The sequence below is a fragment of the Chrysemys picta genome, chromosome 7 (assembly GCF_011386835.1).
Source record: "Chrysemys picta bellii isolate R12L10 chromosome 7, ASM1138683v2, whole genome shotgun sequence".
NCBI classification, from domain to species: domain Eukaryota; kingdom Metazoa; phylum Chordata; order Testudines; family Emydidae; genus Chrysemys; species Chrysemys picta.
The window spans coordinates 9,151,303-9,175,221 of NC_088797.1; the positions used below are offsets into that span (position 1 = coordinate 9,151,303).

Here is a 23,919-nt window from a genome sequence, read left to right on the forward strand (position 1 = left end):
ATTTAGTCTGCAGAAGAGAAGAGTGAGGGGGGATTTGATAGCAGTCTTCAACTATCTGAAAGGGGGTTCCAAAGAGGATGGAGCTAGACTGTTCTCAGTGGTGGCAGATGACAGAACAAGGAGCAATGGTCTCAAGTTGCAGTGGGGGAGGTCTAGATTGGATATTAGGAAACACTATTTCACTAGGAGGGTGGTGAAGCACTGGAATGGGTTACCTAGGGAGGTGGTGGAATCTCCATCCTTAGAGGTTTTTAAGGCCCCGCTTGACAAAACCCTGGCTGGGATGATTTACTTGGGGTTGGTTCTGCCTTGAACAGGGGGTTGGACTAGATGAACTACTGAAGTCTCTTCTATCCCTAATTTTCTATGGTGTGTGTGTGTGTGTGTGTGTATGTGTGTGTGTGTAGGCTAATGGGTTTAACATAATTGAATTTTGACCCTCAGTACATTGTGCTGTTTTGCTACAGAAAGAATTGGTGAAAGATGATGTCTTTTGGGGCTATAACAAATGTCACATCCTTGATCGCCTGCGTTTGGATGGCAAAGTGGCCTACGTAACAGGTGGAGGCCAGGGGATAGGAAGAGCCTTTGCTCATGCATTAGGGGAAGCAGGGGCTAAGGTAGCCATTGTTGATCTGGTACTTGCAAAGGCAGAAGTGGTAGCAGAAGAGCTCAGCCTGAAAGGTAAGCAGTGTACTATAATTCTCTGATTGCTCTTATACATGCACTTCTACAGCGCTCATCCCTGTAATGTCTGTGTGCTTTGTTATTTTAAACTTTCATAGCTGGCAGCCTGTTGGAGAATATCTTGCATCGAGTTTTAATGCAGAATAAGTCAAATAGCAAAGGAAAGAATTTCCAAATAGCACACGCATGCCACCATTGCAGAGCATGATTGCCTCACGCAGCATCTTAGCACTGCCTCTGCAAGCAATAACCAATGTCACATTGCCTGCTTGTGTTACCTCGCAGAGTAAGTGCAACCAGGAAAGCAGAGTACCCCATATAAAACTCTTTATCTGGGGTACCTGAAGGGAAACGAGCCATGACTGACTGTCACAGAGAATAGCAATCTTTTATTAATAAGTGCTATATAATACACACCAATCAGTCAGAAAAAGAGGTGTTCCATACATTATATCATGTGGCAGCTAAGGCACTCAAGACGTAGCTAATAAAGGAAAGCCAGACACAGCCCATGCACCCTTTAGTACATATCCCAACCACCACTTAACCAATCGCACGGCCACAACATGTCACGGGTGTGTATGGTAATATTTCTTATGGCATGAATCTGTCTCCTGTATATCTAATAATTATGGGCCAAAGTCTGTGTTCAGAACCCATTAGCTTCCGTGAGGGTTTTGCCTGAGAAAAGGCTGCAGGCATTGTGTGTGTGCCTTTACTTCCACTTGCTGCATCGAGGAATGATTTTTTCACAGGGCAGAAAGTAAGGAGAGGAGCTAGGGAAGGGGCTGAAGAGAAGCAACGCTGATCATGCCTGACATTTTTAATGGGGATCCGCTTTGAGGGATATGCCAGACATAAACATACTGGGGAAAAAAAAAAAAAGGATTTTCAGGACTGCCTGATTTTGGGTGCCCAATTTGGGACCCATTGAAAGGTCCTGATTTTCAGTGGCCAAGGTAGCCAGCCCTTTCTGAAAATCTGGCCTGCTAATTTTTCATCATCAATAGACACTTTTGAAAACATTGGCCATAGTTCCTCAAAACATGCATGAGTGAAAAGCATAGAGGTCAGATATAAGTACACCTCTACCCCAATAGAACGCTGTCCTCGGGAGCCAAAAAATCTTACTGCGTTATAGGTGAAACCGCATTATATCAAACTTGCTTTGATCCGCTGGAGTGCACAGTCCTACCCCCCCAGAGCACTGCTTTACCGCGTTATATCCGAATTCGTGTTATATCAGGTTGCATTATATCGGGGTAGAGGGGTACACAATACTGACATACGTCACAAGTAAAGTCCCAAACAATAGGTGAAATCTTCTACAAACCACTTACATTTTGTGTTTTCATTACTAAAATAGGACATAAAATTCAATTCCTCTCCAAAGACCTTTGCAAATATGATAAAGCTAAACTATATTCATAAAAGAAACATAGACAATTGGAAATAGTGTTTTAATGAGAAAAGAGATGAAGTATCACTTATTTTATAATTCCTCTTGTGAAAGTACATCCAAGCCCTCTGCTACATCAGATTCTTCAATATCATCAAAGCTGTAGCTTCATTCAGGGAAGTGGGATACTGCCATCTGGGTCCGTATTCTAATATTTGTGTAAACGGATAGTGCAATAGACCACATACTACTACAGGGAGAACCTAGGAGAGTTTTTCTGTGGTGCATTAGCTGCAGTAAAAAATTTCCTTCTAAAATGAAAATTGGTTGTGAAAAGTACATTTGCAGCATTGCAACGCAAATTTGGTGGTTCTGCAGAACAGTTATAGTGCAAGCAGTGGCAATAAAACTTCCTTCCACTGTTCTGCCATAGTGCTTCAGTCCGTTTCCTGAGGGCATATCTCTGTCAGAGAGAGGAGTGGTTTAGACTCCATGGTTATACAATCTTTGGTCTCACTGGTAAGACTAAGTTAAGTTAAAACGGTGCTAGTTTATACAGCGGGGGAGGGATAGCTCAGTGGTTTGAGCATTGGCCTGTTAAACCCAGCATTGTGAGTTCAATCCTTGAGGGGGTCACTTAGGGATCTGGGGCAAAATCAGTACTTGGTCCTGCTAGTGAAGGCAGGGGGCTGGACTCAATGACCTTTCAGGGTCCCTTCCAGTTCTATGAGATAGGTATATCTCCATATATATATTAACAGTACTAAGCGCTGTGAGACTCATTTTATCCAGGTCATTGAATCCCAGTCTAATGGTAAGGCTTTGACTACTGGGTCTGGCCATTGGATCTTTGACTTTGTAGTGGGATCCAGAGCAATTCAGTTCTAGGTCATTGTTATAGATCAGAACAAATTGAGATATCCAGTTCTTCCTTCCTGCAAAAGTTTCATGTTCTTGTGCACCAAAGGCATAGGATCCTGGAACACCATAGCTACTCCTTGAAGGTTAACTAGCCTTTTGGACATGCTTTCATGGTTAGATTATATGGATCAAGCAGAGTATTCTGAAGAAAATGGGTTATTTGAGGGACTCATGAGACTTTGTTGGAGATGTGACACTTTGACTGTTGGCAAACTCCTTTTGGAAGCCCAGTTTAACTTTTCTCTGGGACAGTTTCACCAGAGGAGTTGATCATTCTTTCCTCCCAGTGTTTCTCAACCAAGGGTTTGTGTCTCCTAGGGGGTTGATAGAAAGCAATCAGAGTGGTAGTAAGGCACAAAGTTTTTTATTACAATCTAAAGCAAAGAGAAAAACCTCCATCTCTCGCTCCCCACGCACCCTTGCCCTTTAAGGTAAAGAATTCACTGTCAACCTTTCAAACAGAACTGGCTGGAGGATGACAATTCGGTTTTGTCACAACTTGGAAGTTTTGACAATTGTTTTTGATCTGCATTGGACTGAAAACAATTTTTTTAAAGTGTTTGTAAAACTGAATTGTGTCCAAATGTCCATTTTTGGATCAAAATGGTCAGGTTTTCAGTCTCTCTCAGAAGTGACCCGAGTCCATCCTGGACCCCAGTAACCTTTCCACTGCAAATTTGTTCAAAATCAATAAGTCTCCATGAAACATTTTTGGCTTTGATCAAACAGAATATTTAGATGAAAATACATGTCGTTGAAAATGTTCTGACCCGCTCTATTCTTGTGTAAATTATACAGGTTTATTACAGATGCACTTACTATAAAAATAAAAGTAAAACTTGTAAGGGAGTCATGACGGTTTTTGATTTCAAATGAAAGGATCACCAACTTGAAAGATTGAGAAACACTGCCCTGTATCATCACCTGATTGATATTTTCAGAATCTTTCAATATAGGTTCCAATCATATATATGTATATTGGAAGGTGCAGCTCCTCGCCCCCCTCCCCTCAAAAAAGACCCTGTGTGCTTTCCTATAATGCTTCAGAAGACCTATTAAAACATTTCTTCTTGGGAAAAGACGTATTATATGGCTCATTTTTCAGTTATTGACTATTTCCTGTTTTTATTAATAAACCACACAAGAGAAAATCTCTTATGATCCTGTTTATAATATATAATTTCTTCCATATCCATTGTTAATTGTTCATAGAAGACTGATCTGTGCTATAACTATAAAGGCTGTCTACACTCCTGTGAACTAATTCCCAGTCAAGCAGAACACTTGGGCACATGCTTAACATTAAGCATGTTTGTAGTTTCATTGACTTCAGGTGTTCTGCTGGATTGAAGCATTAGGAAAAAAAAAAAAAAAAGAATTCACGTTTTATTTAAAAATCAACTTTCTAGCATATGCAGTAATAAAACATGAAATGCAAAATCTGCATTGGAATAATTTTTGATTGAGATTGTACGTGTGCAAAAGGCAAGATATGCAAAATTATTAATGCAAAAGCAAATGTAATGGTCACATTTCACATCCATAGGGTACTCTTACAGCTATTTACTAATGACATTAACTTTTGTGCTTTAATGTGTAGCTGCGATGGCACTGAATTAGTTACTTATGTGCACCATAATTTTGAATATTTAGATTTTCATGTTTAAATCATGGCTATCCTTCTGGATGGCTTTTTCATACACCATTACGCATTACAGAAATATGTACACTCCAGACTCTAAAAACCTGATGTTTAGAATCAGTTTGGCTGACAAATTGATTCGATTTCTGTGACATCTGGGGTTCACTGTAAAAACATCTGTAGCACAACAGATAAAATACTCCTCTGTTTTGTCTTGTTTATGAGCTAATAACCGTCATCTGAAAGTGATGCACTTTATGATCCATAGCACTCAGAGAATTGTTGGAATGACCGTCACTTTAGTTGATAAGTTGCAGTTAGACTTTTGACCAGAAGATGGTGTAGTATTCAAAGATTCATTCAATTGGAGAGTCAGAACTCTGATTTTTAGATAAGTTGATTGTGTTAGACTACAGTATGTGCAGTCTACAAAAGTTCAACTTAAAAACTTTTGAAAAGATTCATTTCCCAATGCATCATGCTTCCGTAAATAGCACATAATTTGCTGTCATCAGTGGAGTGGGGATAAAACTGGTTTTGTTGTTGTTGTTTGTTTTAAGAATTAGTAACTAGGTACACAAGAAATGATATCTTGTTTTCTATGAATGCCTATATTTGTTTGATCAATCTCATTTTAATCTAGGGATAAAAAGCATGGCAATGGAAGCAGATGTAAGCAAACCTGAAGATGTGCAAAGGATTCTTGATGCGATTGTAGCTAGATGGGGCACAGTTCATATTGCCTGTAACAATGCTGGAATTAACATGAATTCTGCAAGTGAAGACACTTCACTGGAAGAATGGGACAAAACTTTTAATGTTAATTTACGAGGCTTGTTTTTGTGCTGCCAAGTAAGTATGAGGATCTGTACGATTTTCCACAGAAATGTAGCTGTTTTCTGAGCATTTGACTTAGCCAGAGGTTTCATAATATTCTTGTTGCTAATTATCATCATAAAATCGAACGTATATTAGTGGGTGTTAATAATAATAGTTTGGCTATGTATCCGTAGGCTTGGCCATCTTAGATTTTTGTCAGTAAGTGTGGATTTCAGCGAACACATGCAAACTGATGAAAAAATATTTCCATCCATAACTGAAATTTACAGATAGGCAAAGTAAGAAAAATGCTGCCTGAGAACTTATTTAGAGTTTAAGGATATTTACTTTGTATATTTTGACATGTGATGTTGATAATTTGTATTTTAATGGTTATTAAGCTTTGACTTCTTATATTTCAGTGTCTGTTGTCATTAAATAATTGTCTGACTCCTCCCCATAATTTCCCACAACTATGAAAATTTAACTAAATGAAAATTGCATACCATTATAGGTTTTAAGCATTTTTTTCAACTGTGAAAATTTAAATAGATAAAAATGTTTTAAAATGCTTAAAAATAGCCATTGCTGGTATCTGTTGAAATTATAAAAAAAAAAAAAAAATTCAGTTCTGCCAACACTGTGAATCAAGTTTACATTTAGGCCAAGATTATCAAAAGTAAATAGAAGAACGGGAGTACTTGTGGCACCTTAGAGACTAACAAATTTATTAGAGCATAAGCTTTCGTGGACTACCGCACAGAAGTGAGCTGTAGTCCACGAAAGCTTATGCTCTAATAAATTTGTTAGTCTCTAAGGTGCCACAAGTACTCCTGTTCTTCTTTTTGCGGACACAGACTAACACGGCTGCTACTCTGAAACCTGTCAAAAGTAAATAGTGATTATTGGTGTCCAACGTGAGACACCTTAAAAAGAGACCTGATTTTGAGAGGGCGGCTGCTGAAAATCAGTTGGAGTGCCCAATACTTGAGGCACCCAATATTACTACTCACCTTTTGAAAATTTTGGCAACACAGTAGCTGAATTAAAATGACAAGAGAAATTTTTCAGCATCAGCCATTTTATACCAAATTTTTACATCGTGCACTTTTAAAAAAAATCCATAAACTCTTCTGAAAAGTGAAGACTAATTTATTATCATGTAATTATTAGCACAATCACAAAAGGGGTCACTGGTCTTTCCTTTAATTTCTGTCACAGGCTGCAGGCCGCATTATGCTGAAGCAAGGATATGGGAAGATAATTAACACAGCATCTATGGCAAGTTTAATAGGTGAGTGATGATATCTAACAGTTGTGCTTCAGAATCCATATTTTAATTACTACCAATGCTATTTGAATCAATTAAACCTGTATTGGGAAGAAGTAAATCACTGACATTTTGTATTAGGGGAAAATGTACTACAAATTTTTTATGATATCATTTTTCAACATTTATCTGTCCTCCATGTTTTAGAGCACATATTACCTTTTTATAGAAGAGATGGAGTTACCCTCCTTGAGTCTGACACATTAATAATGGAAGAAACGTGTTGGTGTAATTCCCATTAATCTGAGCACAATGTATAACATTTCAGAAAACTGTGCTTTGCTAGTGTTTACAATCTGTCCAAAAACGTTTCACTCTACCGTTAACTGCAATACCAGTTGTTCTATTTCATTACGTCGCCAACAGGTGTCTCCACTAACGCTGCTGTATCAGCAGTGTCATCAAAGAACCAATAAACTATTGTTGGAACATATGGAATGAAATCCCAACTGCTGAGCTAATCTGGGAAGCAGTTACATGCTGGTGAACTGAAGCCATGTAACAAAAATTGATCAATTACACAAATTAAGCATAGCCCTTTAGGAATTTATTTGATTGGTCTGGACATCTGTTGCAGTATTGTCCAAATCCAAAAATCAAATGGTGCCTTGGGTTACCAAGTTAGACAAGAAAATCTAGTAGCTATAAAAGTACAACAGAACCCCCCCTATATTAATATCATCTCCATCTGCTGAATGTTACATAAATATTCAGTCTTTTTATTTTCCTTGGGAATAACATTTATTTTTACTGTGCCCAGTCTGACATTCTATGACATTCTGTTCGGTTTATTACATAGTAACTTTAAATATTTCTTCAAAAATGCATTTATAATGTTGTTGTTAATCTTTTTACAAGTGTCCTTACCAGCTGTTTTACTTATGGTTAAACACAAGAGTAGTCCCTTTCCCCAAGCGTGGAGAATTGCAAATCTCACAAACAAAAATAAAAAAGGAACTTCAAAGCTTTAAACTTGTGTTATGTGTTTCATACAGTGCCTAGCATAAGGGAGTCCTAGTACATGACTCTGGCGCTGAGGTGCTACCACAATTCATATTAGAAAAGTAACAACAATGCAAGACTTAATAGTAGATATAGACACTATAGAATGTTAGGCAACAGCTGTGAGGTAAATCCTTGGCTTTAATGGAACTATGGCAATTGACACCAGCTAAGGATTTTCCCCTCTGAGTGTTAAAATACCGTTCTCTCTCTTGTTTTTGTTGTTCAAAAGTGCTGTCTCTTATTTATAGAAATGAGTGATATTTCCAAAGAGAATATTTAAATTACAATTCTCTTACTGCAACTGCAAACGGAGGGTCAGAGTCTCAGTTGGTGTAAATCATCACAGCTCGGTTGGATTAATGGCGGTATGTCCATTAACAGCAGTTGACAATCTGGCCCTGAAGTATGTTAATCACAATTAGCAATCTTTACTGAAATGTAAAAGAGTATTTTTAAAGTGAAAATATCTTGGGAAAGGCAGCATGAGGTGCACTTACATGTCAAAGAATTTTAATCTAAGTGGGCGTGGTGAGATCGGTCATTAAGACGAGATGGAATGTGTTTACTTCATGAACCTGTTTGAATCTTGGCATTGCCCCCGCACCCCTGCCGAATAGTTCTAAAAGTACAACTGAAAATCACGATGTTCATATTGTGTCCATCTGCTGAATGTTAAATAAATATGTTGGTTGGTTGGTTATTTAAGTATCTTGGCCAACTGGCATAGTATGGAATGTTTCTAGAAATACTGGATAATTTTTCATAGGTTGAGTTCTCTTTGGTAGATGCAACAAAATGAGCAGAGGAGTTAATCCTATTGGATAGAATTTTGACTGTGGTTTCCCAGATATATTTCCCTAAACTAGTTTAATAAACAATATAATCAAGCTGAGATTCTGCATTCAGTTTTGCCTGTATAAATTTTGAGTATCTCCAGTGGCTTCACCAGAGGTATTCCATATATATACATATATGCCCGTGTAACAGAGAGCCGATGCTATTGGAGTTACTCTGATTTATCTAGGTGTAGCTAAGATCCCTATTTTTTGCAGTGACTATCTTTAGTGGTAAGAGGTCTATCCTCTAACATGTAAGTGTATGAATCCCCCACTAATGTATCAAGGGCAGGGTGGAACCCCCCAATCACCAAGCAAAGAAGCAATCGCATAATATTGGAAATTAAAAATATAACTCAGCTGATGTTGGTATCATTTTTACCTATATTTCCCCCAGCCCTGTGTATGCAAAACAGTAGGGAAATTAGCCCCCTTCTCCCAGCCCCACCGCCACACAGTGGTAAGTGAAGAGACACTTTTCTAAAGTGTTCTCCACTGGGGTGAAGATAAATCTTTACATTTATAAAGATGCTCTAGTCAATTTTTAATAGAAGATAGTGTGTGTGTGTGTGTGTGTGCGCGCGCGTATGCTAAATTCTGTCCTTGTACACATGAGAGATCCAGCTGAAGTTAACAGCAGAAGTAAGGAGAACAGGATTTGGTACTGTGTACTTTAATGCAAAAACAGTACCCACTGTGAAAGCCATCCACTTTGTGACACCCTTTGGCTAGCTCTTGAGTGCTTTCAATTAAGAGGGGCCAAGTGTTTCAGGAGGTGTATATTTCATCTTCTAAATTGCCTTCCTTAACCCTTTCTGTAAAGAGAGATGCATTTAGAAGAAGGAAGGCTAGAACATATCTAATGAGCTTCTGTCCCAAAATCAGCAGGCAGATTCCAATATTTTACAGCAAATCTCTGTTTTAGTTTATGCACACTGAAAACTGCAATACCCTGACTGGGGAGGATGCAAAAGCCCTTATCCTCTTAGGCAATTCCAAGTTATTTGTTACAAACAGACAAACTGGGAAAGTTTAGCAACGACTGCTTTTGTGAGGTGACAAGGTTAACTACTGAAGTTGTACATAACTTGGAGCTGGTGTACAGCAATTAATCAAGGAATTATATTCCACTCCATTTCAATAGCCCACATGGAGTGCTGCATCTGTGATGTGATACATACACACACACACACACACACACACACACACACACACACACACACACACACACACAAAGAGAAAGAGAGAGAGAAAGGAGAAATATTTCTTCTAATAAAATCCTAATTATTTTGTTTTGAAAAAAAAAAATGGAATGGACTTGGGTTTCAAACTACACAATGCTTTCTCTGACAAATGAAGGACCTTTCAAATCTTTAATGCATACATAAAGAGGAGGAACTATTAGCTATGCCCTCCTCTCTCCCAATCCTACACACACAAGTTCTCAAATCTAAGTACATGAGAAGTCACATTGAAGTTAATGGTAAGTTAAGTCTACTCACATGCATACATTTACACGTGCTTAAGTGTTTGAAGAACTGGGGCCTATGTCGTTTCAGTGTTTTTGCATAATCCAACAATATTATTCTTTATTTACTGGCCTTTTCCTATACTTTAAGTTGCAACATTTATAAACAGTGCATTTTAGAGGATAAATGCAAATTCAGTAGTATAGGAGAAGTAAGAACATAAAAACAGTCATTCTGGGTCAGACCAATGGTCCATTTAGCCCAGTATCCTGTCTTCTGACAGTGGCAGACACTAGAGACTTCAGAGGGAATGAATGGGACACTTTAATTATGGGGTGATCCATCCCCTATTGTCAAGTCCCAGCTTCTGGCATTCGGAGGTTTAGGAACACCCAGAGCACGGCACTGCACCCCTGACCATCTTGGCTGATAGCCATTGATGGACCTATTCTCTATAAATTTATCTAATTCTTTTTTGAACCCAGTCATACTTTTGGCCTTCACAACATCCCCTGGCAACAAAGTCTACAGGTTGACCATGTTTTGTGTGAAGAAGCACTTCCTTGTGTTTGTTTTAAACCTGCTGCCTATTAATTTCATTGGGTGACCCCTGATGCTTGTGTTCTATGAAGGGGTAAATAACACTTCCTAATTCACTTTCTCCATGTTGTTCATGATTTTATAGACCTTTATCATATTCCTACTTAGTCATCTCTTTTCTAAACTGAACAGTCCCAGGCTTCTTAGTCTCTCCTTCTATGGAAGCTCTTCCACACCCCTAATAATTTTTGTTGCTCTTCTCTGTATTTTTTCCAATTCTAATATATCTTTTTAGATTGGGCGACCAGAACTGCATACAGTATTCAAGGTGTAGGCGTACCATGGATTTATACAGTGACATTATGAGATTTTTATTATCTCACCCTTTCCCAATGGTTCGTAACGTTCTGTTAGCTTTTTTAATGCTGTAGCACATTGAGCAGATGTTGTGAGAGAACTATCTACAATGACTCCAAGATCTCTTTCTTGAGTGGTGACAGCTAATTTAGACCCCATCATTTTGTATGTATAGTTGGGATTATGTTTTCTAATGTGCATTACTTTGCATTTATAAACACTGAATTTCACCTGCCATTTTCTTGCCCGATTCCCCAGTTTTGTGAGATCCCTTTGTAACTCTTTGCAGTCTGCTTTGGACTTAGTTATCTTGAGTAATTTTGTATCACCTGCAAACTTTGCCACCTCATTTTTTACCCCCTTTGCCAGATTATTTATGAATATGTTGAACAGCACTGATCCCAGTACAGATCCTTGGGGAATCCCGCTATTTAACTCTCTCTTCACTTTATTCCTACTCTTTATTTCCTATCTTTTAATCAGTTACTGATCCATGAGAAGACCTTTCCTCTTATCCCATGACTGTTTACTTTGCTTACAAGCCTTTGGTGAGGGACCTTGTCAAAAGCTTTCTGAAAGTCCAAGTACACATATCCTCTGGATCACTCTTGTCCACCTACTAGTTGACACCCTCAAAGAATTCTAATAGATTGGTGAGGCATGATTTTCCTTTACAAAAGTCTTCCCAACCATATTGCATTCATCTGTAGTCTGATAATTATTTTCTTGACTATTGTTTCAATCAATTTGCCTGGTACTGAAGTTAGGCTTACTGGCCTGTAATTGCCAGAATCACCTCTGAAGCCTTATTTTTGTTAAAAAAGCTCTTTTTTAAAGAGCTCTCTCTTGAGTGGTAAAAATTGGTACAGTATTAAAAAATTGGCATTACATTAGCTTTTTTCCAAACATCTGGTACAGAGGCTGATTTAAGTGATAGGTTACATACCAGTTAGAAGTTCTGCAATTTCTTATCTGAGTTCCTTCAGAACTCTTGGGTGAATACCATCTGGTACTTATCATGGTGACATAAAATTGCTAGCTAAGCCGTTTTAATGCTCACTTTCAAACCCTTTTTTATTTACTGAATTTTCCTACCTGTATTATATAGCGCTTGCCAGTAGCCACATGAAACTAAAACCAATTTGATATGCTGATACACCTTACAAAAATCCAGTAGTGAACCTGCCTTTTAAAACACATTAATAAAATAAACTGTTTTTTTTAACCTCATTAATGGTATTTAGTACTGATTCCTTCCCCTCAGTAATAAAGAATTACAGCTCAGTAATACACCTCTACCCTGATATAACGCGACCCAATATAACACGAATTCGGATATAACGCGGTAAAGCAGCGCTCAGGGGGTGGCGGGGCTGCGCACTCTGGTGGATCAAAGCAAGTTCGATATAATGCGGTTTCACCTATAACGCGGTAAGATTTTTTGGCTCCCGAGGACAGCGTGATATCGGGGTAGAGGTGTATTTAATATTAAACTGCACATGTTTAGATTTCACTGCTCTTTAACAACTTTGTTTAAATAGGTCAGAATGGAAGCCAGGTAGCTAAAAATACTTAAGGAGTAGATCCTTAGTGTGTGTAAATTGCGATAGCAGAATTGACTTCCACTGATTCTGATGGCACTATGACAATTTACACCAGCTGAGGCCCTGCCTAAAGTAGTTTTCCTTGGAACAGGGTAAGTGTGAGAGCTCAGTGACGGGGTAGAACTAACAGAACATACAGCAGAAGCAAGCTTGAACATTGTAATTAACAAGCCGATCATTTTCCTTTATGACTGACGTGTGACATCTGTGAAACATTTTCAAAGGCTTCAGATTTTGAAAGTGGTAGGAGATCTGAATTTTGGGCACACATGTTCACATCCACACAAACACCTGATTAGATAACATAGAGAGGTTATAAATTAAGCAGAATAACTTGTTCCAGGCAGTTACTTGTATGTGTGTATTATAAAAAGTATATGCGTGTTTGTGCATATGTTTATATTGATGGGATACTGCCAAATATTTTGACTATATCGTTGTAATATCTATTTTTGTAGTTCTAAAATCTGCAGTCTGTTTTATTGCTGCTGTTTCTTCATTTTCTCTTCAATCCTCCAGCTGTTAATGCAAAAATATTAGATGGAAAATATTATATTAGGAAAAATATAGATGTAGGGGTTTTCTAGATTGTAATTCCTTCATGTTACTTGCCAAACATCAGGGGAAAGGGCAGCTAGTTCGTCTGTCCATGTTGTGATTTTTAGCCTCCTTGTGCATATTAATACGTGAAGAATCAATATTTCGTATTTCTGAATTATTCTAGTGCCTCACCCGCAGAAGCAGTTAGCATACAACGCCTCAAAAGCTGGGGTCGTAAAATTAACACAGACATTAGGAACTGAATGGATTGACAGGGGAGTAAGAGTCAACTGCATTTCCCCGTAAGTAAAATGTAGTCTCATTTTATAAATTACAGAAAAAATGAAATGTTATAAGAAGTGTTCACTGCTCAAATTAAGAAAATCTAGGAAAACAAAGTTGCTAATTAGCAGGTGGATTGCATCCCTTTTTATTTAGTCTTCTGCTTAACAAAGGTTTAATCACTATAACCAAAGTGTACTCCAGGGCTGTGTATATTGAAGGATTTGAGAAAAGGTTTTAGCATTTGATAATAGGTTTTCCAATAACATGAAGGGTAATTTTTAGCATTTCTCTTCCAGATGAAATATTACCTTAGTTCTGTCCAAGCCTTCTGTGGTTAAAGAAAAGGCTTTTGACACTTAATAGACAATGCTTCTCCTTTTTTTCTTTTTTCTTTCACTTCAGACAAATATACTGGCACATTAAAAGCCATATTGTAGTGCTGTAATTGAGACACTGTTTAGCTCTGGCAATTACAGGATTTCTAGGTGTAATTTTGTCAAAAAATATTCATTACAAGTTACATTTTACCTAATTTTTGAAATATTAAAGATGTCTGGGTTTTTTGAGTTATGTTGTTTATTTGGGTTTTTTTTATAATAGCATGAAGCAAAGTTTTTTGCCTCACACACTTTCTTCCTCTCTCTCTCGCTCTCTCTCACCCACACACTCTTTATTACACAATTTTCAGTACAAGTTACTACTGAGCAAAAACTCAAGTGGATGGCATTATTTGGGAGCAGTCAAATTCCATAGACCACTGAAGTCAATCAGAGTAAGACGCACAGGATTTTAACCCAGAAGTTTAACTAACTGTAATAATGAAAATATGATGTACATGAAATTAAGAAAAAAAGTTAAATATTTTCATCCATAAAGTGGAGAAAAATATCACAGAACTCAATTGCAAATATCTTTATTTTGATTCTTGGTCTGGTCTCTACTTTTGTATGCTGGCTCGATTTATTATTTATTATTATTTATTACTAATAATAATAATTTGTGATTCCATCCTTAGCTCATTGCAATCCACAGATTACTTAAATAACATCCTGTTTCTGAACTTGGATTTACTCACACCAATACCAACAGCTCAACATTGCTGATCCAGTGTCTAGGTCTAGTGACTCTAGCTTCCAGGGCCAGGAAGACTGAAGGAAGTTAACAAAGCTGCAGTGAGAACTGGCAAGGCAGAGCTAGTGTTAACAATAGAGGTAGGAAGCGGAAAGGCTTTTAGCTGCAATGAATTAATTTTTATATATAGGTTGGAGCTCCTGGGGCCCACCAGAATCAGAAAATATTGGTCATGTTTCAATATACTTTCTGGCTGAGAAATATATTGGTACCCTTTATTAATATAGCTGGAATATTAGTGTCACATTCAGAGTAACCGTGGTTAAAGAGGCACTTGAGTTATAAGTCCCTAGTTTTCAGGTGTTTAAAACTTCCTGCAGGAGAAATTTCAGCCCAACGGGTAGTTTTTTGAGGAAAATATAGATATATAAAATAACATTTTTGCAGAGAGTTTAGTAAAACTTCATGTTAGCTGTGAGTTGTCTGAAAATGGAGAAAAGGTATATTGATGCTTGGAAAGGAAAAATCCATTCAAAGGCTTTTCTTTTTCTATCATTAACCAAAACTGGGCTTAATTTTAATAATTCTTACTCATCCTAGACTTTGGTCCCACACCTGGATCTTTCTCTATGTGGGAATCCCATTGTAATAAGGGGGACTTTTGTTCATTGAAGACTTGCCAATGCTCAGTGAGGAAAAGAGCTTTTGCTATACCCAAGGAACCCTGGTGAAGACATACTAGTTATGAATATTTGATAATCACATATGATCTCACTGGAAGCCCACTCAAATCAACAGGAGTTTTTCCATTATGTTCAATGGGGATCGGATTAGGCTTATATTGTCCATGATTTTCTTGGATTATTATTAACAATGTACCAAGAAGCTCTTGATACATACATGCTGGCACTTGCATGTACTTAAACCATTGCATGTTGAACTCAAATATACTTGTGTTCATTTCAATGACTGGATATTCAAATTCATTTGTCCGCTGACATGGAAATGTGGAATACACATTTCAGTCTCATTCTGTACATTAAAGAAAGGTTTTGGCCTGTCCACAGATATGATCACACAATCTGCATGAGTCAAATCTTCCAGTCCTGGCTCACAATCTGATTTTGCAAGATGCTGGGCATCTCCAGCTCCCATTGCACTCATTTTGCTCAGCACCTCACAATTTCAGGCCTTGTTCCTTTCTAGGGCAATGGGCCCATAGACATTGCTGAATGCTTTGCTGGGTGGAAGACTGAGGGTCTGGCCCAGTTTCACAGATTTACCCGAATGCTGAAGTGAACCTGGCATATAGACTTTATTATAACATGCAACTATTTCAATAAAAGAACCCACAGAGCCCCAGAAATGTGCACAGAGGCCTCAATTCAGCAAAGCACTTAAGCACGTACTTTATTTTAAGCTGGCAAGTGTTCCTGCTGAAGTCAATGGAACTGCCTGATGCTTACAGGGAAGTGTTTGGGTCCCAATTCAGGAAAGCTCGTAAGCACAAACTCGAGTCCATCCTTCTTCCTGAACAGGGATGTGTTCTGGAATCGGGGACATGCTGAAGTGCTTTGTTGGGTCCTGGCTATATCAGTGTCCTTATATCTCCACATAGTCACATCTGACCTCGAACGTTCTTTCAACATGCAAACATTTGCGCTTTTTTTGTCTCTTCCTTTCTTGTCAGCTTTCATCAACTTATTTTTGTAAATGTGTGTATAAAACGTAGGCATAGCAGCAATGCATAAAACGTATCAGTGCATAAAATGTTACGGAAGGGCTTTTAGCATAATTTATTGAATTTATGAATTCTCTTGCTGACCAGGCCTCGCATTTTAGATAGTTCACTAGTACAGCTGCTTTCTTTTTGGGAGGGATACTGAGGATGGGGGGAGTTGGAGAGTGAGTGAGAGAGAAGTTCATTCCTAGCTTGTAGACTCATGAGGCAAATTTTCTTCGGCTCCAACCCAGATCACAAATAGCCAATGCGTAGTGTTAAAAACCTATCAGCCCTTTACGTTGCAAGCCAGAATCTTATGACTATATTAGACTTTGCTCTCAAGTGATATTACTAACATAGGGCCTTATCCTGAAGCCATTGAAATCAGTGACAAAATTCCTATGATCACCAGTAGATCTGTCCCAGACCCTACAAAGTGAGGAAAAAAATAAAAATAAAACCCCACATTAAATTAACCCATCTTCATCAAGAACAGTATACACAACATACAATGCCTAATAGCTGCTGAACTGGAAAGATAAGTGTTAACGTCCCATGAGAATCAAATATTGTGTGGTGATTGATTTTTGCAGCTAAATTGCTAATTATGTAAAGTTAAATGAATCATATGCTTAAAATTTACTGCTTATTTTAGTGCCAAGAACTGGCATTGATGTTACATGAAGGTGATGAAAATTGGAGCATTCCATGGTTGGGAAATTGCAAAATATTTCAAGAGAAACTTTTAGTAACGCCTTGTGTCTCAAATGCTTCCTAATTGGTCACATTGCATGCTGGGCTAGATTCACCCTGTCTTGTGCCACCTTTAATTTCTGCCCAGGAAGCCCAATTAGAGGAGGGTTGAAGCAGCATTAAATGCTTGCAACTTCTCATTTGAGGGTCTATGGGAGAACAGCACAGCCTCAAAACTGGACAAAGCTGGCAGGTGAGAAGGCAAGACGAGAATGAGAAATGGATGCAATGATTCAGTTGGGCAGTAACCAGTGGGGATTATATACAGTCCAGGTAACAACTTACAGCTGCCCTCTTGCAGCTGAAACCCTGAGGGACGGCAGGGATGAATTCTGTCTGGGACAGTGCCCCCTACTTAATCAAGCTGCCTTGACAATGTTAGTACATGCATTAATACAACAATCAATAATATATGACATTTTCTATTTAACGAGTGATAGAAAATACTGCATATATAATATCTACTCGGCTGAGTAGATATTATAAGAGAACCTTTGCTTTTTTGGGATATCCTGTATTTTGCATGCTTGATTTTGCAAATTTTGGATTGCATTAATACTTTTTTCCCAAAAAACATTTCATTCCAGTTTGTTCTTAAAGGGGGAGAGCTTCAGACTGGTGCTCTATTTGGTTAGGGCGGTTTGTGCTGGAGCTTGAATTCTAAGTTCCTTGAACAGCAGCTGTGGTCAAACCTGGGTTATCTGAACCCTCGTGAACCAAAATTCTCAGTCATCTGGGGGTCAGATGTGTCCCCTGAAGTTTGATTTGAAGCCCACATCCTGCAGAGCTTCTGATTTGCATAGCAACACAGTAGGCCAGGCCTGTTAGCCTGCGCTAATCAGCTGTGCTAATCAGTGCTCTAACTGGCTTGCTCATATAACACCCTCTCTTGTCTTTCCGCTGCAGACCTTGTCAGCAACTTCAATAGAAGCTAACTGGCCTGAGTTTCCAAACAACACAGGTTCCACATGCAACTAACACCATCTCTATGCATAGCTATTTGACCTCCTGGACTAATAAGCTCTGCTTCACCAGCAGAATGTGTCAGCTCCTTGCTCTGTGGGGATTCCAAGGTGCTACAAGCTCCTTAACCTGGACCCCATACAAGCGCCATCACCCACGGTTCCAGGGATATTAAGCTTCTCAAGTGTATGATCTCCTGCTTCATCTGCAGTCCGGGGCGCTACAGAGCTTGTCATGTTATTGGATAGGTGCATGGAGTAGGAAGGAGGCACCATGTGCAATGAAAGAGAGGGTGAGCTACTGTCTAGACTAGAGGCAGCTATAAGATGCTCAGTATCTAGAGTTGGTCTGAAAGGAGTACAGGAGGTGGTGAAGCAAATCGAAATTTCCGCATGTGCCCCAATTATGGAGGGTCTGCAAACCATTGCTAGGGGAGTTCACACACCGAACCAGTGTGAGACTGCAGCACAGGAAAGAGCTAAGCACCACGATATCACCCAAAGGCGTCCCAATTAAGCAGCATTACTATCCCCATTAAGCAGCAGTCATTGCTGTTAAGTATCTTTGGATTTAAACGTAATTCCTCGAGAGAGGTCCCAATTAAGTGGATCTCCTGATTAAACATTTTCTGATTAAGTGGAGTGTACTTAACTCGTTCAAATTAATAACTCATCTGAAAGAAATCAAGTTACACTCAGAGGGAAGGTTTCCCCCCCCGCCCCTTCCCCCTATATGGGGATTGAACACACATAATTCCAGTTAAGTAATTTTTTTCCCACTCTCTCTCTCATTGTGGAGATGCTTTAGGCAATTGTATTTTGTTTTTTACTGTCTCAAATTGCCCTATGCATCAGCAACGGAATACTGATGTTCATGTCTAACCTTAAGGAACCAGCAGTTTGATAAAACATTGACATGCAACAGAAAGTACTGATTGGCTCAGCACTGCATACTAGACGAGGTAGGGAATGAATGCATTGGCACTTGTCTTTGCTGGAACTGGTTAGAAGCCAACTAAAATCTGCCTAAAAGGGTTCTACAACATTAAATTGCCCAACTTGGCACCAAGCCTTTCCCAGAAGATGTGTACTATCAATGACATGCTTAATATTTATAGTATCATCAATTTGTGTGTTTGCAACTTTACGTTGTGTACTACATCTTTTTCTCTTTATAAAAATTGCCTGGGATATTTTTTTTTCATCAGACCTTTTACTCTTGAAACAAAATTAAAGGAAGGGCAGCTGAAGGCACTGGTTCAATGATTTATAGTTTGTTCTGACTATATTTAGTCTCCATGTTATCTGTTTGAAGTTGGTTGATGAATATATATATATTATTATATATAATATTATTTTTCTTAAGCTGTATTATTTTTACTTTATATTGGAGTGATATATTATTTTTGTTAATCTGGGTCCTCCTCTTAGTAAAACAAAACCCTCATTTAAAAATGCTAGCTTTTGCTAGTTAGCGTATCAAAACTCTATAGAGCCGTGGAAACCTAGAACCAGATCCTGCAAATGTTGCCAGCAGATATAGTACTTGATGTAAATTCAGAGTAACTCTATTGAATTCAGTGGATTTATACCAGTGTAAAACTGGTGTAAGTGAGAGGAGGATTAGGACCATCGCTTTCACTTCTGCAATTAAAACTCTGGTTTTCTCTCCAGAAAACCAATGCTAAACAGGTGGGAGGAAGACTGTGCTTAGGAGAAATAAATAGACTGTCTTCAGGTTATACTGGAATTTATTCTGTTTTATTACTTTGTGAGAGCTCAATCAATTTGCCCTAGCTCAGCATTTCGGAATAGTTATGGTTTTCATTGACAATTACAAGCAAAAATAAAGCTGGTATTTAAAGTGTGGCCTGTGACTGAAAATGGAAATTTTGAGGGTATTCTGAATGACTTCCACCTAGTAATGTGGTAAATCGAAGATTTCAGACTTCATTTAAAACAAAAGGTAAATCACGTACCCAGAATCCAGTGTGTTTTTCAAACCTATTTCCTTGGAAGTATAAATTGGGATGATGATGAAGTTTCAGAACAAAACGGTATTTTTATACTTTGTTCATTTCATATTTATCACTAGCTTGTTTGCTAATTTTCATTTGCAAGAGGCAATTCTTCTAGCTAACTGGGTGCCTCAATGGGCCACTGATTTCTTTGAAGTGACAGTCTGTAAATATGCATAAAAAAGAGATGCAATTAGCGTGTGTGGTTCAGTGCAGCCTGATTTCATTGGCAAGTTTACCCACAGTGTTGATAAGCTACATTATCTAGAAAATTGGCCGCTGAAAAACAGCACCTCTGATTGCCAGCAAAGGTTCCAGATAACAGGGTGCTGAAGAGAAATATAATTGAGGTTGAATATGTTAACCAAGGTGTCACATGCTCCTTAGAAGCGCTAATTTATCAGCATGTTGGAATTTTTATTAACATTTGGAATGCATTTCTACCACACTAATGAAGTGGAATTGGCAGTTCAGGTTTTAGTTATTGTCATTTCTGAGAAGTTAAATGTAATTTCTCGTTAGACACAGTTATGTAAATATATTTGTTCAGGGACTGAAAAAATTATACATTTCACAAAATACAAATATGTTGTTAAGGAGGAGTATGACAAATCAGCGCTAGTTAAAGTCGTCAAAGCCAGCCAAATATTAGTACTGTAATGTGCCGTCTACAGTTTCCACTCATTTTTAGGGCATGTGAGGGAAATGAACTTAGCAGAGTTTTAATGCATTCTGTAGTTGGCTCGTTAGTGTGAAACAATCCCAGCTTAATACACGTTTTGTAACCGGTCGTGTTATTTATTTAATGGGGGTTTATACTTGGCATACTTTGCTTAATTTTTTTCCTTTCCCTGCCCCCTTTTCATCTTAAAGTGAATTTAGTGCTGTGAAAGGTGCTGCTGGATTTTGTTTTCAGTATTTTGGCATATGGAAACTTGGACTGTTTTCAGTTTCTGAACTGTATGCAAACATGTTGTGTAACATTAGGCTGTGCATTGATGAAAAAGAAATTGGTAAATGAAACACATTTCCAAAATGCAGAGACAGACTGGTTGCGCACATTTTGTTTCTATGACACGTTTGTTTTCTATAGGAAAATGTAAATTGGGTATTATGGGAAGTAACCTAAGATAATGGGGCACCTATGTTAGCCAATGATACAAACTATGAGTCCTCTCTTTAAGAGTAAACCACTAAGTCGATTTATCAACAGTGACAGACAGCAAGGGACAACCATGATTGAAGTTTGTGTTTGTAACTCCTTAGCAGAGCTACATGCTGTCTAACATTGGCAGGGGCGCTGGAACAATTTGGATAGTGGGGGTATTGAACCAAACTGTAAACCCTGTATATAATGGAAACTACTTCAAGCTATGGGGTGCAGCAGCGCAACCGGCACCACTAGATCCATCACCTATGAAAGTTGGGAGCTTACTTTATTATTTCATGGTTTTCTTTTCTAAGTGGCATTTCGTATTCCCATCACGACTTGTTTTATAGTTATAAGTGCTACGTATGAAAAATGTAACTGTGTGTGTGTTATTTATAGGGGAATTGTAGACACGCTGCTCATCCATTCTGAAGAGCTGAAGCCTCTGGTACAGCGCTGGCTAACCGATATCCCTGCTGGGAAGCTGGCTCAAGTGACAGACCTGCAGGGGGCTGTAGTATACCTGGCATCTGAAGCTTCAGATTACATGACAGGCCACAATTTGGCCATAGAGGGTGGTCAAAGCTTGTGGTAGAAAAGAACTGAGCATCTTTCTTCTTTGTAGCACTCCTAATGCATGAGCACAAGAGTGGGAAGTAGACAGGAAAGAATCCTGATTCTCACCATAGTCTACAAGCGAAGATGCTCCCAGATGTGCGCAGAGAATTCTGAGTTCATCACAAAATTGGGTTCCTTACATGTAAATAAAATAAAATAAAAATGTATCTTTTCAAAAGTTTGTGCATAAAACACTTCCGAAAACAGTGCTGATTTTGGCCCTTACAGTATAAATAATCACCTAGAACAAAATTATTGCTTCCTTGTTTAAAATGTTGTTTGAAGACCTGTCTACTGCATTCAATCTCTGTGAAGTTAGTACTTATAAGAGTATATGTAAGTTTACTACAGGTAAGGCCTCAGCTGGTATTTAGTTTAACAGGGGAACATTTTTTTTAAAGCAAACATTATTAGTTGGTCTGTGCTGCATGCCTTTCTTTGGGTGTTTTTTATTTATGTTGTATCAGTGACATCTGCGATTTTTTTACCCCCCCCCATGTTAAATGTGACCTCACAAAATAAATTGATTGCATTTGATCCTGACTGTTGCCATTTTATATTTACTGGTGTATTTTTCATAGTATTTTTATATACACACACACATTCTCTCACACACACATACACTTCTCTGCCAGAAAAGTATACATTTAACAGAGAATTATGTTTAGCAAATATAATGGCTGTGATTCAAAGTCCATTGAAGTGAAGGGGACCATTCATATGCTTAAGTTAAGCATATGCACTATTGGGCTTTTTTTTCCCTTTGGCAGGCAAAGGTGAGCCAAAATTTTACTTAAACTTTTTTTTGTTTCTGTAAAATTCCTAAGAACTGCTAGTTCTCTGACGTGACTCAGTAATAATTCCAATGATTAATGCAGTTACATCAGTGGAAAAAGCTGTATGGGCAATAGAATAGGGCTCATTGTGTAGAAACAGTAAAGTATGGCACAATAATAATGACAGTACTCTGTATTTATATTGTCTCCCATTTGAGGACTTATAAGCCTAGCTTGTGTGATTAAAGAAAATTTATTTGCAAGAATTCACTTGCAAATCCTTGTCATTTGTTTTCCATTTGGCAGCCATATGTTACTGTAACATAAATAATTGCGGATGGATGTCATTACTTTTATTAGTACTACACGTCCACACGCTGGTTACCCGTTATTGTGGTGAATTGCTATAATTGTTTCAGACGTGACATTCACCATCATGCTGTTAGCTATGCATTTCGCTAACGTACTGTCGTCATACTGGATAAATTGTAAGAAGATACCTGTCTTCATTAAGGTTTCTATAAGACCATTGATACTTAATAAATATTTCATGTTTCATGTAGATTCATTTTTCCGGAGGGTAGTGTTGTTAAGACTAGAGCTTGTTGGCTTGGAAAACTTGCCTCGTGTGCAGGATCTAATTTATTGACAATGCTCGGCAAACTCATAAGCTTCTGGAAAGCTTAATTATGGGAGAAATTATCAAGCAAATCAAGGTCTTAAACATTTTATTATTTTTCTGAGGTCACAAACTCTTGTCTTTCTATTAGCTCCCACACTTGCCTCATTCTGTGTCCACTTTCTGGAGGGCTTCATGCGATTCTCACAGCTCGCTGGCTGGCTTTTCATCCCAAGGTGCACACATTGGTGAACTCATCAGGAGCGATTCCAAATAATCCTAGAGGGGCTTGTATATCATGGCTTGGGCCTCTGGTGAACAGTTTGTTGCAGCTCCTACTTAAAGGGTAAAATAGCAAACGTCAGCTAATCTGAAGCACAAATCACAGTCGCCACTGGCGCTGTAATTGAGCTCCTTGCTTTCAGTCTCAGCAGACAGACCAAGGACTGAGTAAGCCGTGAAGCTGAACTAACCTTTCATGTCTAGAGATGGTCACTCCAGGTTAACAAGGAAGCACGTTGGTAGATTATTATGGGAAGCCTGAACTTCAGCTGCCTTGGCTTTATCTGTTCTGGGGAGAGGAGGTTTCAGAGCAAGATGGATACTCAGGGAATTTTCACAAGCTACACATTCACTTTAAAAACAAAACAAAAACGCAGACAACCAAAATGAGAGGCTGCATTTTTCAAAATCCAAACTCTCCCTTAATTAACGAGCTTCAGCTATTTGGATCCAGAGCCTGTCTCCCTCCAGTCTATTATCCTCCATGTTCTCCTTTTGAATGTGTGGGGAAGG

The 23,919-nt window shown here is 38.3% G+C and overlaps 1 protein-coding gene across 1 annotated transcript in view; it reads left to right on the forward strand.

The window, feature by feature from the left end:
- Positions 1-22,247, forward strand: part of LOC101935589 (D-threitol dehydrogenase-like) — a 35,011-nt gene extending 12,764 nt beyond the window's left edge. The window contains exons 4-8 of the mRNA XM_024100163.3: positions 468-684; positions 5,293-5,501; positions 6,690-6,762; positions 13,334-13,451; positions 21,511-22,247. Coding sequence (XP_023955931.2) covers positions 468-684; positions 5,293-5,501; positions 6,690-6,762; positions 13,334-13,451; positions 21,511-21,706 — 813 coding nt within the window. The 3' untranslated portion in view covers positions 21,707-22,247. The remainder of the gene's footprint in view (positions 1-467; positions 685-5,292; positions 5,502-6,689; positions 6,763-13,333; positions 13,452-21,510) is intronic.
- The last annotated feature ends 1,672 nt before the right edge of the window (positions 22,248-23,919 follow it).